Source organism: Mirounga angustirostris, unplaced genomic scaffold, assembly GCF_029215605.1.
Source record: "Mirounga angustirostris isolate CCGP_5_RB_7025 unplaced genomic scaffold, mMirAng1.0.hap1 SCAF_15, whole genome shotgun sequence".
Lineage (NCBI taxonomy): Eukaryota > Metazoa > Chordata > Mammalia > Carnivora > Phocidae > Mirounga > Mirounga angustirostris.
In genome coordinates this window covers 73659964-73676084 of record NW_026991723.1, presented here as the reverse complement: position 1 = coordinate 73676084, position 16121 = coordinate 73659964, and the positions used below count along the sequence as shown (strand labels likewise).

Here is a 16121-nt window from a genome sequence, read left to right as displayed (position 1 = left end):
CCAGGGCTATAGGTAAACTCTTCCTTGGTTTCCTGTATTCCTAGTAGTTGGTAGTTATTTCCCTGGAAGGTTAGTTTTTAGTTTGGAATCCAGTTGGCAGAAGAAAATTCTAGCTTATCTTAGAGATTGTCTCAGAAACTTGTTAGGCCCTTCCAAAAAGTGGTCAGATCTTGGGTAAATTATATTTCTCCATTTAAAAATTTCTCTCAAAGTCTTTCTGTCCCGTTTGTAGGTTGAAGAATTACAGAAGCACAGTGCTGGCAGTTCCCTGCTGCCTCCCAGCATGGCGCTTACGATGGAGACGAGCATGATTATGAGCAACATCCAACGTATTATTCAGGTGAGGGGCATCGAGAAGAGAACACAGCCTGGAGATCTTGCCTCCTTCTCTTCCAGGATGTGCTACTCTCTAAAACCTCTGCTGCACAGATAGCATGTGATCAGTGCTACACTGAGTTGGGAAATTCTGGAAAATCTGTTATGGCCTAATTTGGTCCAAGTGACTTATCAGTATAGAGTCACAAGGAAACATTTCTTTTGGACCATATTTTAGCATTTTGCCTCATTTAATGGGCATTTCTATGTTTAATCTATTGGGCATTGTGACTGGTATCCATCAGATATGATTGGTTGTTTTAAATATATCGATGTGGACATAAATTCTAGTTTTTTATCTCAAAATTTGTAACAGTATCACCTGTCAGTTCAAGTTGATTCCCTTATATCTGGCACTTTTCTTCTAAAAACTTAAGTTATACCTTGTATATTTTGAATTTAGGAAAATGAAAGATTGAAGCAAGAGATCCTTGAAAAGAGCAGTCGGATAGAAGAACAGAATGACAAGATTAGTGAACTAATTGAACGAAATCAGAGGTAATGACAGGTACGGGGCACTGGCTAGGATGGACAAAGGGTTTCATTTGTAAATGCCCAAGTTAGATAAACATGTTTGTTTAGGGTAGTTTATGTGTACTACTGCTATTTCTGTTTCCTGCCTGTCATGTGAATTATTGTTTGTTTTCTGAGATGCATTCCGATAGAAAGAGCGCAGTAGGCTGTGATGTCAGGCAGACCTGTGTTTGAATCCCAACTCTGCTCCTCTTTTGTTGTGTGGCTTTGGGTATTTACTCCTCCTGCCCTTGTTTCTTCATCTGTAAAAGTGGCGTTAATACTTAGAACACTTTTAGAAAATACTATCAACTCTTCTCTCTACTATGTGGGCTATTTCATCAACCAGAACTTCAGCGATTTCCATGTAAAGCCCAAACATTGTGTAATTTTTCTAGATCCTTCTAAAGATTTTGGCAGGGGATGAGGGGGGATTGTGTGGTCAGGGTAACGTGTCATAGCAAATAGCATTTCACTTAGAAAATCATTCTTCCATGGTTCTCTTTTCTAGTGTCTCTTGTCTCCCACACGGTGGGGGGGTTGGAGGGGGAGCTGGGGGGAGAAGTGCTTTCTTTTCTTCACCCCTCTCCTCTTTCATCCTTCATTCCCCCTCACGACACATGCTTCCAGTTCCTTTTCTCTTCATTATGTAAAGCAATTCACTTCTGGCCCAGGTTCCTACCTCCAAACTTGATTACTGCAGATCTAAGGAAAACAAAATGCTTTCAGACTATTTTTTCAAAGGTATAGAGCAATGTTGTGAGGACTGAATGTGCGCTGGTTGGGTCTGATGTACATTCAGTGCTTGATAAATGTCTTTTCCCCTGTTTCACAGGTACGTTGAGCAGAGTAACCTGATGATGGAGAAGAGGAATAACTCACTTCAAACAGCCACAGAAAACACACAGGCAAGAGTATTGCATGCTGAACAAGAGAAGGTAAAGTAACTAGGGAGAGAAAAGCCCATCAGGATATGTAGAGCTAAGGAGTGCTCCTGTGTACATACTTACTAGTCTGCTTTTCAGAAAAACTTTTGCCATCATTGGGAACAGAACTAGAAAGCTTCTAACAGATTTTACTATATCCACCATCCAGACTTCTGTTTTATTTTTTTAAATAAAGATTTTATTTATTTATTTGCCAGAGAGAGAGAGCGTGAGAGTACAAGCAGGGGGAGTGAAAGGCAGAGGGAGAAGCAGGCTCCCCACGGAGCAGGGAGCCCGATGCGGGACTCGATCCCAGGACCCTGGGACCATGACCTGAGCTAAAGGCAGACACTTAACCAACTGAGCCACCCAGGCATCCCTAGCCTTCTGTTTTAAAGTACTCTTTGCAATGAGTTGACTCAAAAACTATCACTGATCTTAGTAATTTGTTTAAAGTGAGGATTACATTGTTTATTAGCAAATGAAATTTATTCTCTTGACCTAATCAACAGAAAATTCCTATTATGCCATATAACAAACACTTTAGTGAAATTTAAGATTGTCTAGCTTATTCCTCCATCTGCATCTGCCAGAGCATTTTAGAGTACTGCTGTCTGGCTTCAGTCCATTCAGAATGAGGCATTTCGACCTGTTCCTGTGAGTAGCTGTAAGGAAGACCCTAGTGGGTCTTGGGCTGGGCTAGGCTGATGCTGATGCGCACTCCTCCCATTGCTGCCCCAGTGACACCGTTTATCTGGAGTGGAGTCCTTCTGGTTTGGGCTACTGCTCCTTAGCTGGAGATTTTGACCCAGCCATCTGCTGTTATCTCACAGGTTTAAGAAATAGTTTATATTTTGTATTTGGATTTTTCCTGAACACTTGAAGAAGTTGAGTGGAATGCACTTTATAACCTGTGGAGTTTACTCACTTTCTCATAGACCAGTAATGCTGAGGATTCCTTACTTAGATCTTGTGCTATTATTATTCTCCGTGTTCTCTTAGTCATAGTGTTCCGGGAAGAAATAGCTCCAACCCCTTATCCTCCGATGAGCAGTGCCTTGCCCTGCATAGCCCCATCCCAACATTACCCCGGTCCTTTCTCGCTGCTACTTTCCAGCATCCCTCATTTGTTGTGGCTGGCTCCTCCAGCCTGAGGTCAGCAGCCTGGGACACTGCCATCACTGAATAATACTGGAGTCACTTCACTCTCCATTAACCATATTTTTTACTATTTCTCCTTCTTCTACTTTTATTTTCTCGCTCTCATTTACTTTTTTTTTTAATCCTTAGGCCTGGCAGGGACACCCAAATATGTTGTTTGGTCGAGCTGTTAGACCTGTTATTCGGGTCTAGCATGATTACTAGACCTTGCTCTAGATCAGTGGTTCCCACACACTAGTCTGGCTGCCTCAAGATCACTTGAGGTGCTTTATTAAAAATACATATTCTTGGGGCGCCTGGGTGGCTCAGTCGTTAAGCGTCTGCCTTCGGCTCAGGTCATGATCCCAGAGTCCTGGGATCGAGCCCCGCGTCTGGCTCTCTGCTCAGCGGAAAGCCTGCTTCTCCCTCTTCTACTCCCCCTGCTTGTGTTCCCTCTCTCACTATGTCTCTCTCTGTCAAATAAATAAATAAAATCTTTAAAAAAAAAAAAATACATGTTCTTAAACTTCACGTTGAGATTCTAATTCAGCATTATATAGCCAAGGGCTGAATCTGAACTTTCAAAAGCTCCTTTAGATTCTGACGCACAGCCAGCTAGGACTCACTGCTCTTTGTTAGTGGTTTCTTTTGCCTCAGTCTCTAGATGTGGCAGCTGGGTGCCTTTGTTTTTAGGAACTTCCCCATGTGATTCTCATGTTGAGCATCAGTGGGGGGAATGTGTGTGTGTTCCAATAAAATTTTATTTACAAAAACAGGCAGCAGGCCAATTTGGCCTGTGGGTCAGAGTTTGCCAACCGCATGAGTTAGCTTATTAATCCACCCACATGATTTTTTTTTTTGAACATTTTTTTTTATTTTAGAGAGAGCGCATGCGCGAGCAGGGGAAAGGACAGAGGTAGAAGGAGAGACTCTCAAGCAGACTCCGCGCTGAGTGCAGAGCCCAACTCAGGGCTGGATCTCATGACCCTGAGACCATGACCTGAGCCGAAATCAGGAGTTAGACGCTCAACCGACTGAGTCACCCAGGAGCCCCATATTGATAAACAAAAATGGTTGGCACCATGCCTGGCACCTGGTAGATGCTCCGTCTGTGATAGCAGAACGTGCAGTAATGACAACAACAGAGAGAACAGCTCTGATCTGTTCAGTCCCCGCCAGGTTCTAGGCACCGTGCTTCCCACACATCTGTCTGAGAGCATCTTCTGGGCTGAGTAGCACTGTGCTTGATGAGTTGGGTACCAGATATCATACACCTCGCTTGGCTGCTTTGATTTCAGTGAAACTTTTCAAGGCTTGACCCTTCCTGTTTTCCTTTTGCTCCACTTCTTTCTTACTTGATAGTCATCCCTATGAGGGCTGTCCTCCTAAAGGGAGATCATCAAGGTCCTTTGATCCCTGGAGGCAGCTCTCTGCCTTCAAATGCAGCTCAGAGAGTTTTGGCTGAGACCTCAGTGGACATTTGGTGAATGGAATTCATTATTTTTCTCTCTGATGGGGTTAGTATTTCCACATAAAACCCTGGACTAACAGGAGAGCTGTTGGAGGTCACCTGGTTTGACCTTCCTGTTTTACAGAGGGCAAACTGAGGCCCAGGGAGAGGAAGCAGCTTGCCCAGGGCCTCACTGCCAGTCAGCTGTGTCATTTTCCTTTTGTCAAATTGCCATTTTGCTTTGGTACCATTTTCCTGCTTCTGACTTGAATGCTTCTTTTTACTTGTTTTTCTGAACTCTTGGTTCTCCCTGCCTTTGCTTTCCTTTCCTGTTTACTCGTCCCTTCGCTCATTTCTCTGTGCACACAGGTGTGTTTGGGTGAGAGTATTACTTGTCATGCTTCTAATAGGCCTTTCCATATAAGGCCCTGAGATAAATAGAGCTTTTGAGTGACCTTTCACTCTGCTTGTCCTTTGGGGAGAGAGGGACCACCCATCCCACTGCCTCCCCTCCAGTGACCTTCAGCCCTTCCAGTGGTCTTAGCTGCTGCGAGGCCTTTGTGAGGGGCCCTCGCCCTGATATTTGTGAACTCTGGAGCTGCAGACACAAAGCTCTCTGGGTGCTGTGTGAGCTCAGGCCCCGTTAGGCCATGTGCGTCAGGACAGTGACTAAAACTTTTATTCTGTATGGGGTAGATGAAAACCCCTTTTCTATCTGGAAGTTCTAGCGGCCGTTGTCCTCTGTGTTTAACAGGTAAAATCCTAAGGCTACTGAATAGCAAAAATAAGTATCTTAGAGCTCACTTGAAAGGTCTCATACTGCAAAAGAAAAAATTACTCAGACACTTCCTGAAGCAGTAAGGAGGACTTTATTCAAGGCTATTGCAGTAGGAGAGAAAGATTGGGCTCCACTCCAAATACAGTAAGGGCAGATGGGGGATTCGTAGCTAAGGAGCAGAGTGAGGGGTCAGTGCTGGAAAATTATTCAGAGGAGACCTCATGGGTGGGGGGATTCTTGCTAAACTGACCTAGTAGGATTCTTGCTAATGACTGGCCAAGGACTGGGATACCAAAGGTCGAGGATGAAGAACTTGTTCGGATATCAGGGCGGGGGTGCTCTCTAAACGGATGTAGCAGGATTCTTGCTAAAACTAGGCTGGGCAGCCCACAGACAGGGTGGGAGACCAAGGTCAGGGGCTCAGAGGAGCCTGACTAAAGTTTGGTCAAAGAGAGTCTTTGCCGGTGGACTCTCAGATACTCATTCATAACCTGTTTCTTTTTATCTTATATACACTTTTTTTTTTTTTAAGATTTTAGTTATTTATTTGTCAGATAGAGCCAGAGAGCACAGGTGGAGGGAATGGCAGAGGCAGAGGGAGAGGGAGAAGCAGGCTTCCCGCTGAGCAGTAAGCCCGAAGCGGGGCTCAATCCCAGGCCCCTGGGATCATGACCTGAGCCGAAGGCAGACGCTTAACGACTGAGCCACCCAGGCGCCTCTTTTATATACACTTTTAATTTGCTTTATTTCCTTCATGTTTAGCAGAGCCAAAATACTAGATTTTAAATGGAAGCTAGCAAACCAGTAAAGGCTTTGGAACGCTTAAATCTGCAGGGGCATAGTGAGTAGCCTAAGAAGGGACATGTGACAGGAAGGAGACAACTGTAAATGCATGTCAGGTAGAATAGCATAGGAGGAGTAATGGGAGTAGCAGCATAACAGCAGAGAAGAGACGGTCCAATCCCATAAATACTTGGCTGTCCAAAAGTCAAGACTGTTCACCAGCAGAGCAACTGTTCACTGCCTTTCTTGTCATCTCATTTCTCCTCATTTGTATGGGAGCCCATCAGTTCAGGTGACGAGGATGTGGTATTTGTCACTTGTTTACCATTCCGTTTTATTTATTTATTTATTTTTTAAAGATTTTATTTATTTATTTGACAGAGAGAGACACAGCGAGAGAGGGAACACAAGCAGGGGGAGTGGGAGAGGGAGAAGCAGGCCTCCCGCGGAGCAGGGAGCCCGATGCGGGGCTCAATCCCAGGACCCTGGGATCATGACCTGAGCCGAAGGCAGACGCTTAAGGACTGAGCCACCCAGGCGCCCCTTACCATTCCGTTTTATTGACCATCCTCTTAATCATCACCCTTACCACACAGAGTATCATTAGAGGGTTCTCCAGGGAGTCATTGTGGTTTCATCAGATGTTACTTGAGAGCATAGAGCTTCTGTGAGGCCAGGCCAGGGCACCATTTGCAGTACGTGGAGCATGCAGAAAACTGATGTGTGGCCATGTTTCATTAGCTCTGTTCTTCCAAGAACCCCCAGAGCAGCCATCCTCAGGTAGCTGAGCTTTCCATCATACTTGCACGGGTAGTCAGGACCATTAGGGAGAAACTACAGACTCAGACGTTGATTGCTGTTGAAGGCATTCAATTTAATTTTAAAATACCCTTTTCTTATGAAGAAAAATACATGTGTATCCTAGAAAAGGTAGAAAACAGCAGGAACACCATTTCTCATGTATCAGATGGGTAACATTGAACAAGGGACTATGGCTCTGTTGCACACCATTCTTGATAGCTGCATATGGGATGCGTGTATCATAATCTGCTTAAGCCCATTTTCCAGTATTTTATTTTTCCATTCTTTTGCACCTATGTAAACAGTCTGCAACGAATATCTTGTAGCAAAATTTTTGTTAAGTTTGCCCAATGCTTCCTAAAGACAGATTTCCCTGCTTTCTAAGGACAGATTTCTGCAAGGGAATTCCTGGGTCAGAGACTTGGCACGTATTGAAGGCTTGATTTTGGCTTAATGCAGGTTGAGGGTGCCTTAGCTCCCTTCCTACCAGTTCATTCAGCATAGAGTGTGTGAGGTTGGGTCATCACTTGGAGACAAGGGACACCCATGTTTGAAGTGGTGTCATACTTTGTTACTGTTCAGGCCAAGGTGACAGAAGAGTTAGCAGCCGCCACCGCTCAAGTCTCTCGTCTGCAGCTGAAAGTGACTGCTCACCAAAAGAAAGAAACAGAGCTGCAGATGGAGCTGACAGGAAGCTTGAAGGAGACAGACCTCCTTAGGGGCCAGCTCGCCAAACTGCAGGCAGAGTTCTCAGGTACGTCCTTGGAGGGGCTGGGACCTTCACCATTTAAACCTAAGGAATTAAACTGAGAGGCACCTGGGTGACTCATTCAGTAGAGCATGTGACTCTTGATCTCAGGGTCATGAGTTCAAGCCCAGCGTTGAGGAGTAGAATTTACTTAAAAAAGACCAGGGTGTGGGCGCCTGGGTGGCTCAGTTGGTTAAGCGACTGCCTTCGGCTCAGGTCAAGATCCTGGAGTCCCTGGATCGAGTCCCACATCGGGCTCCCAGGGAGTCTGCTTCTCCCTCTGACCCTCCCCCCTCTCATGTGCTCTCTCTCATTCTCTCTCTCTCAAATAAATAAATAAAATCTTTAAAAAAAAAAAAAAGACCAGGGCGCCTGGGTGGCTCAGTCGGTTAAGCGTCTGCCTTCAGCTCAGGTCATGATCCTGGAGTCCTGGGATCAAGCTCCATGTCGGGCTGTGCTCACCAGGGCATCTGCTTCTCCCTCTCCCCTCCCCCGCCCCTCCCCCTTTCTCTCACACTTTCTGTCTCTCTCTCAAATAAATAAATAAAAACTAAAAAAAAAAAAAAATTAAACTCTGTCCTTCCTTCAAATCCATTTGGCTTGATGCTCTTGAAGTTTGTGAAGGACTGAGGCAAAAATGAAAGTAGACCGGTATAAACTTACACCACTGCTTGACATAAAGGACTACTAAAGAACTGACTGTTCATCTGAAGTTGATTAGTGACCACTTTCCCACTTTGTTTGGCAAGTGTTGTCCTCAGTGTCTTTGGTACTTGTGTTTGGCTCATGGGCCTGGAAGAGTTTAATGTCTTCCTCTAACTCATGACTCAGTGGAAGTTTAAAAAAGAAGTACTTCCTGTAGCGGCCGGCTCCTTCCTAGAGGGTGGATTCCAACCCTTCAGCCTGGCACTCGAGGCCCCTCCAGCTTGGCTTACTTCCTCTTCTGTTGCTCAGTTCATCTTGGCTCTGGACATACTAGCCAGCCTGCTGCAGCTTCAGCCCATCCTGTGGTTCTGGTCTTGCTTTTTATCCATGCTCTTCTCTGGACTTGGTGTGTCCTCTGTTACCAATATTTGCCTCCAATTCTCCAAAATCTCTTTCAGAAACTTTCCTGTTTTTTTTTCTAGAACATTTGATCTCCTTTAGAATCCTTTATCTCTGAGTACATTATTATGACCATTATCAGAGTTAACCTCAAATCAGCAGTATTTATAGGTCTGTATTCCCTTCTAGAATACAAGCCTCTGGAGGCCAAGGATGGTATCTTGCCCATCTTTTGCAAAGTCCTTTCTTCCAAGTTAGCATTAGTTCAGTACCTGGCATAAAGGTGCTGCTCAAGACACAGGGACTTGAATAGAAGAGTTGTGAAGACCAGCATGTTGATTCATGCACTTTGGTGTGTAGAAACAAATGTGGAAGACACAGATGGGACCAGGGGGCGGGGGGTAGCTGGGGCAGCAGCAGAATTGGGAAGAAGCAAAGTTCGCTTGCCTGAAAAGAGCTAAAAACACTGATGTAAGTCGGTAGAGTGACACCTTGAGGATAAACCCCTTCCCTTTTAGAGCATCACCTGGGTTCACCTGAGGGACAGTCTCAGATTTGAATGTTGTACAGGTATCTTTTCTGCTTTTATGGTGCCCTATGACAGTTACCTCAAAAGCACCATAAGGGTCTCAGAAGTTTTCTGTACAAACTTCATTTTAATGCGTTACATTTTTTTTTTTTTCAGATTTTATTTATTTATTTGACAGAGAGAGACACAGCGAGAGAGGGAACACAAGCAGGGGGAGTGGGAGAGGGAGAAGCAGGCTTCCCGCAGAGCAGGGAGCCCGATGCAGGGCTGTATCCCAGGACCCTGGGATCATGACCTGAGACGCTTAACGACTGAGCCACCCAGGCGCCCCAGTGTGTTACATTTTTAAGAAATATTCTGAGTAGCTTTATTTGAGCCTTTTTTTTTTTTTTTTTTTTTTTTTGGTGTTTTAAAAGGAAACTCTTGGTAGAATGTCCCAGCTACCAAGAAGGATGGGAGTATTTTACCAAGGCGGTGAGACAGGGCCTGGACTAACGCTAAATAAAGATCTGTTCAGTATGTTGAGGCAGTGGCTGAAATGGGATTGTGGCAGCGATACATTTTGAAAGTGGCTTTGGACGGCTTGAAACGTTTCTTTTTCATTTTGTGTGTGGAGAAGGGGACACACACATACAGACACGAACATGGGTTGGTAGGGGAGTTGGTTCATGACCTCATCTGCCTTTCTCTGGTCAGGGAGGTGGTACTGAAGGGAGTGAGGGGAAGGCGTGCACGTGGTCGAGTCGGGAGACCGCTCGGTGCAGCTTGGGAGGAGCGGCCGGGATGCCAGGTGCCCCTGCAGCTTTGGTTCTGCAGCCAGTCTCTCTGTGGTTCTATCCCAGAACTCCAGGAAACCTCGGAGCAAGCTCAGTCCAAATTCAAAAGTGAAAAGCAAAGCCGGAGACAACTAGAGCTCAAGGTGGTGTCCCTGGAGGACGAGCTGGCTGATCTTCGAGATGAGAAGGAATCTCTGGAAAAGGTAAATTCTACACCCAGAATTTCTCTGTTGGACCCAAGTGGCCAGGATTAGCTGTTGAATAAAGCTGTTGCTTTCCTTTTAAAAATTACAGTAGCATGTGCTCATTGTAACAAATACAAATAATACAGAAAAGTATGAAATAAAAAAATTTATCTTTTTTCCTCTCTAATCTCAAGCATTAGAGATAACGACTATAAACAATGTATGAGTATCCATGCAATTTGTTCTTTGCATGTATAAAACATATGTACACACATACTTGTGCATACATGTATGTATACTGATCGTTTTTAAACTATGATAGGATAGTGTTTAATGCTTTTTTTTTTTTTTCCCCCTCATGGACATTGTACTAATAACGAGAACTTTCTGGGATGCCTGCTGGCTCAGTTGGTAAAGCATGTGACTCTTGATCTCGGGGTTGTGAGTTCAAGCCCCATGCTGGGTGTAGAGATTGCTTAAAACTAAAATCTTAAAAAAAAAAAAAAAAAGAAAACTCTCATTCCTTTTAACTACAGCATAGTAGTCTAGTGTATTGTGAGGTTATACCATAACTTACTTAACTATTTACCTACTGATGGGTATTTATGTTTCTGTTTTTTCACAATTTCAAGCATTGCTGCTGTGGACATCCTTGTACTATACAACTATTTTTTGCAAATTCATTTGAGCATTTCCATAAAATGAATTGCATGAATTAGAATTGCTAGATCACTTTTTAATGTCCTTTGTCCTCTTTCTTTTTTTTTTTTCTTTGTCCTCTTTCTTATTATAATATTAGTTTGATTTATAAACATTACTGAGGGTATTAATCCTTTGTCACTCATAGATGTTACAAATATCACTTAGTATTTATATCTTTTGTCGTGTTAAAATTTTAAGGTCAGCCTAAACTAGCCCCATTGAACAAAGTGGGAATATTTCTGTCTTTCTATTCTGGAACAGTTTAAATATGAAAAGAGCAAACTTTCTGATATTTCTTTTTTTTTTTTTTTCCAAAAATATATTTTTAAAAACAAAAATCAGACAAGTTTTATAGAGTCAAATTTTCCAGAGACAAACTAGAGTTTAGATTTCCACTTAGAGCAAAAGTTAAGCATCAGTAATCTCATGCAGAAGTGTTTCTCAGCAGGAGGTAAAACATTCTGCTTGACTGCATGCACTCAATTCTCTAAATCTTGTTTGTACTTCTGCCATCATTTTACTCCATTCCAGGGCTCTGGCATGCCAGACAATCTGCCTCTAAAATTCGAAACTTCCAAATTGAGATGAACGATTATTGGGCTTGGGTTGGGGTTTATAACCAATTCGATCATTAATCATTTGTTCCCGGCTCTTGGGGTCACCGCTCAGCCCAATGGCACCTTCTCCATCACTGATTCCTACGATGTCCACTTCTTCCTTTTGTTTCTTATGGGTCTCCAGGTCATTTCGAATGCTCTCAAACTCCTCAGTGTCATCAAGCTTCAGCTCCAGGCGGGTTGGTTTTCGCCACAGCATACTGAGATCAACACTGAGGGCCAGACCCAGTGAACTATCAGCAACTCACAGGGTTATCCTCAGGGTCTAAACAGGTCCTAAATGGATAGGTCATTCATTCATTAAACAAACACTTCTTATGCTCCCTCTCCAGAGTTAAAAGGCATAGCCACAGCCTCTTTTCAAGCCTGCTCAGCGTTTTCCCCCTTTCTGAGATTTCTGTAAAACTCTCTAGTAAAGCTTTGGTGGCCTAGTGCCTTTTTAGGGGATAAATCTGGGTCTACATTTTCAGTTTCTTCTATGACTTTATCAGGGTTTTTTTTAAACCTAATTCCTTCTGATTTGGGGGGACTGTTTTCAGTTTTTCATTGTGAGAGAAAGCACTACAGTGACCATCCATGTACCACAGTCTTTGTGAACATGATTTATTGCTTCCTTAAGATAAATGATAATTTGTGCAATTTCTGGATGTATTTTGAAAATCCTTTCACAGGACTGCTAAATTGCCATCCCAAGAGAGAACACTCATTTATTTTCCTACTAGCAGGTATGAAAGTGTCCACTTCCCTGTGCCCTTACCACTGTTAAGATGTTCCCTATCTCTTAATAGAATGGTAGATAAAGAACTTCTTGTTTTCCTTCTTCTTGTCACAATTTTTGTCACTCAGTAGCCAAGAATGTTAAATATAGAAGAAAAATTAAACATTGAATTGTTTCCAGGAAGACCCAGGTAAAAAACTACCACCACTGTCACCATCTTCTGCATTTATCCTCTGTGAAACAGCTAGAGCTGATGATGGTTTTCTTATTCCCAAGAACCTGTCTGAAAGGAAAAAGAAGTCCGCTCAAGAGCGCTGTCAGGCTGAGGAGGAGATCGATGAAATCCGCAAGTCCTACCAGGAGGAATTGGACAAGCTTCGGCAGCTCTTGAAAAAGGCTCGGGTGTCCACAGACCAAGCAGCTGCAGAGCAGGTAACAGGAAACTGAAGCACTTTGGAAATGTGCCTTCAGGCCCATTACCGTCCTTGAAGAGAAGGGATTTATTTAGGTAATCAGGCAGGGAGACCAGGGACAGTGACAGGACACACCTGGGTCTCTAGTGCATTTGACAGAGACCTTTTTCCTTATAAGTTCATAAATTCATATCTGCGTGTCTGACTGTTGAGTGAATTAGTGCCCTCAGTTTAGTCTCCTCTGGGGATTTTGACAAAACCGTTTGGCCTGAACCTGTGAAGTTTAGGGCCCAGACTCTGAAAAGATTACAATATGGCTCTATCCTCTAGCAACCTGTCTAGACAGTCACCTCTTTCTCTGGTTGGAGTAGCTTTTAGAATCCTGACCACCAATGACATCTGTGTACCTATATTTAAAAAGTACATTTACTTTCAAAGTAATCAAGGTCTTTCAAATAGTTGTGTCCCTATTAAATCTGGGCTGTTAGCTTATTCTTTTTGCCTTAGGAAAGATGGGCTTCCCTAGATGCGACTGTGCCCCCTGCCCCCATATGGGGATTGCCTTCTCTTGGCAGCTGTCTCTGGTACAGGCTGAGCTGCAGACCCACTGGGAAGCAAAGTGCGAGCAGCTGCTGGCCTCCGCCAGGGGTGAGCACCGGCAGCAGTACCAGGAAGTTTGTGCGCAGAGAGATGCCAACCAGCAGAAGCTGCTCCACCTTCAGGAAAAGGTAGGCGTTTCCCCGGGGCCGACAGCTTAGGCGGCCCAGTTAATTTGAGGCAAACAGGTTGGGTCTTGTAAATCCTTCTGAACCTAAAAGGTGTTAATAGCTTGAAAGCCAAACCACGCTTGTTCAACTCTCCAGTTTACCGGTAATCTTTCACATACTGATTTTGGGAAGACAGGTCTGTGACCTAGAAAAAGAAAAAGCAACATGTTTAATTCCATTATTTGATCATTTATGAAGCAAATATTTATTGAGTGCCAGTGATAGTCCAGATACTGTGTTAGGGAAAGGACTTACAAAGAACTCTGCCCTTAAGCATCTCACAGTCCAGAAAGGGAGCAGGAGAGAAACAAAGATAAGCATGAAGTGCTGTGAGACCTGGAAGAGGAAGTGCCTGAGGGAGCAGAGCCAAGAAGGACCAGTAGTGTTGATGAGGTGAAGTGAGGTGCCCAAGGCGGCAGAATGCCCCGGGCAGAGGCATGGATGTGGGGTGGGGCCTGCATCTGGTGGGTCACTGGCATGAAAGTGACAGAGATGGAAGATGGTTTAGGGTTATGGTATGACAGCCCCTGCCCCCATCTGGAGGTGACTTTCTTTCCTTACAGTATCTAGTTAAAAATCTTTGACTCAGAGATGATGAAGGCAGTCTTATAGGTGAATAGGCTGCTTCTAATGGCCGGTTTTCATATGTCTGTGTCACTGGACTTATATCCCCCCTTTTTTCATCATGCTCTTGAACCTGATAAGGAATAAGGCAAGTGACGTGGTGGGGAAGAGGAGGTGAAGTTGTGAGTTGAGACTGAGGGATGAGGAAAAAGAATGCCCTGAGTTGGCAGGCCTGGGGTGGGTGGGGGCGTATGGACACCGGCGGACCTACCTGAGGTTAACACTGGATGCTTAGGATGGTTCTTGTCCTCCCAGTGACCTGACTTTCACCTGGCAGTCCAGGCTCCCGTGGCCACAGCCACAGTCTGTTGTTTTGCAGTGTCTAGCCCTCCAGGCCCAAGTCACGGCCCTGACAGAGCAAAATGAACAGCACGCCAAGGACCTGGAGACCAAGCCCCACGTGTCTGGAGTTGCAGCTGCTGCCGCTGACCCCTCAGAGAAGGTGAGTGGGCATTTCGAAGACACATCCCAGGTCATATCAAGGGATTGAATGTGTCTATCAGGCCTTCAGGAAGAATGGGACCAATTTTGTGTTGGCAGCTTTTCTTCTGACTTTAGTGATACACCACTTGTCTGGCTTCAGTAAAAATGAACTCTTTGGAGCCTATCACGTTGGTGAGAAACCCCAGAGGGCCCTGTCCTGGGGTTTTGACAGATAAGGGAAATGTCTCTAAATTGGCGCAGTGAGGAGCCTGCCTAGCATCTGCTAGCGCCAGTCCTCGTAGCCCGCGGCGGCTCGCATGGTGGCCTCAGCACGAGGAGGCATTGATCAACACGGGCCGCAGCTTGCCAGTCCTTGATAACCCTTCCACCGAATGCTATTCCTTATTTAACATCGCCCTCTCCACAGTGACAGCCTTTGGTGTCTCAGTTCAGGACCAGCTGTGGCGCGTACTACGGTACCCAGAGGGCTTCCTTTCAGCCCTCCCAACCCCTCTCTGGCATTTACCTGCATCACTTAAATCACTTGATGTTGGCAACATAGATTTTGTTTTGCTCTCCTTGCCTCTTCACGCAGGTCAAGAAGATCATGAACCAGGTGTTCCAGTCGTTGCGGGGAGAGTTTGAGCTGGAGGAATCTTACGGCGGCAGGGCCGTTCTGGGGACCATCATGAACACCATCAAGGTAGGGCCGGCCGGTGACTTTTGCCCCGAAGTGGGAATCTTGTGGCTTAAGGGCCCTTTGAGGGATCATAAATCTAAAAGGAATTCAAGACTGTTCCTCAAGAATCAGGAAAAGTGGCATGACTTTTATCTGGAGAGATGAGGGCAGCCTCCAGCTAGAGGAAGAAGCAGGCATTCGACCTACACGAGCCGCTGTGCTGTCAGGGAGCGAAGAAGTAGGAGTGTCTGCTGTTTTCCTGTCAGTGAGCATCTCCTCCTCCTTGGCTTTTGAACAGATGGTGACTCTTCAGCTGTTAAACCAGCCCGAGCAAGACAAGGGACAGAGCAGCAATGAAGAAGAGGAGGAGGAGGAGGAAGAGCAGCCCCAGAGACCTTCCCGGGAGCTCTTGGTCTCGGCCGGTTCTGGGCCGCCCCCAGCAGCCCTGAGTAGGGAGTCGCAGGAGTACCCCCTGGTGTCATCGGAGCAGGCAGTCCAGGAGGCTATCCCCCTGCCTCCTCAGGCCCTCTCTGCTCCCCAGGATGAGGTACAGGGAAGGGAAGGGGAGCCCGCAGAAGCAGAGGTGTTCTCAGAGATAAAAGGTGATTCCCTCCCACCCGAACTGGCTTGTATTCCCTCCCGGAGACCTCTGGGGCCCCCAACTTCAATTCCCCCTCAGCCTCCGGGCCCTGTGCTTGTGGACTCTGAGTGCGAGGAGACACTTGCTGCCAGCCCATTGGAGAATGCCTACGTCGGGGAGCCAGAAAGCTCCACGAGACTATCCCCGACTTCACATTCCATGAAAGAGGACCCACTAGCCTTGGGTCCTGAAAGTCTAGGAGAAGAGCCTCAGCCTCCAGAGCTCAAGAAAGATGAGAATGTCCCTAACTCCACTGTTCCCTTTAAGGAGCTAGAAAACACAGAGGCAGGTTCATTAACTGTCGGAGCAGCAAGTGGGTCCGGCCACTCTTCTCAGCATGCCAGGTAGGTCTTCCTGAGCAGTTTCCAGGACAAGGCAGCTGTATGCGGAGGTTGTGGCTGGTGTTTCCAAGGCTGGTAACTCGTCCTCAGAGAAGGACTGTCTGATTCACTTACTCATTCATGTATTTGTTCAATAATGCCTACTATGT

General features: G+C 45.4%; 2 protein-coding genes across 2 annotated transcripts in view; one reads left to right on the top strand and one right to left on the bottom strand.

Moving 5' to 3' along the window:
* FKBP15 (FKBP prolyl isomerase family member 15) overlaps nt 1-16121 on the top strand; it is a 61157-nt gene that overhangs the window by 40603 nt on the left and 4433 nt on the right. The window contains exons 17-26 of the mRNA XM_045882957.3: nt 233-340; nt 779-873; nt 1724-1826; nt 7349-7520; nt 9930-10066; nt 12362-12517; nt 13074-13226; nt 14209-14331; nt 14908-15015; nt 15290-15975. Coding sequence (XP_045738913.1) covers nt 233-340; nt 779-873; nt 1724-1826; nt 7349-7520; nt 9930-10066; nt 12362-12517; nt 13074-13226; nt 14209-14331; nt 14908-15015; nt 15290-15975 — 1841 coding nt within the window. The remainder of the gene's footprint in view (nt 1-232; nt 341-778; nt 874-1723; nt 1827-7348; nt 7521-9929; nt 10067-12361; nt 12518-13073; nt 13227-14208; nt 14332-14907; nt 15016-15289; nt 15976-16121) is intronic.
* Nucleotides 11063-11797, bottom strand: LOC123849917 (anaphase-promoting complex subunit CDC26-like). Its single transcript, XM_045882960.3, has one exon. It carries the CDS (start codon nt 11564-11566, stop codon nt 11309-11311), a length of 258 nt encoding a protein of 85 aa, XP_045738916.1. The 5' UTR covers nt 11567-11797; the 3' UTR covers nt 11063-11308.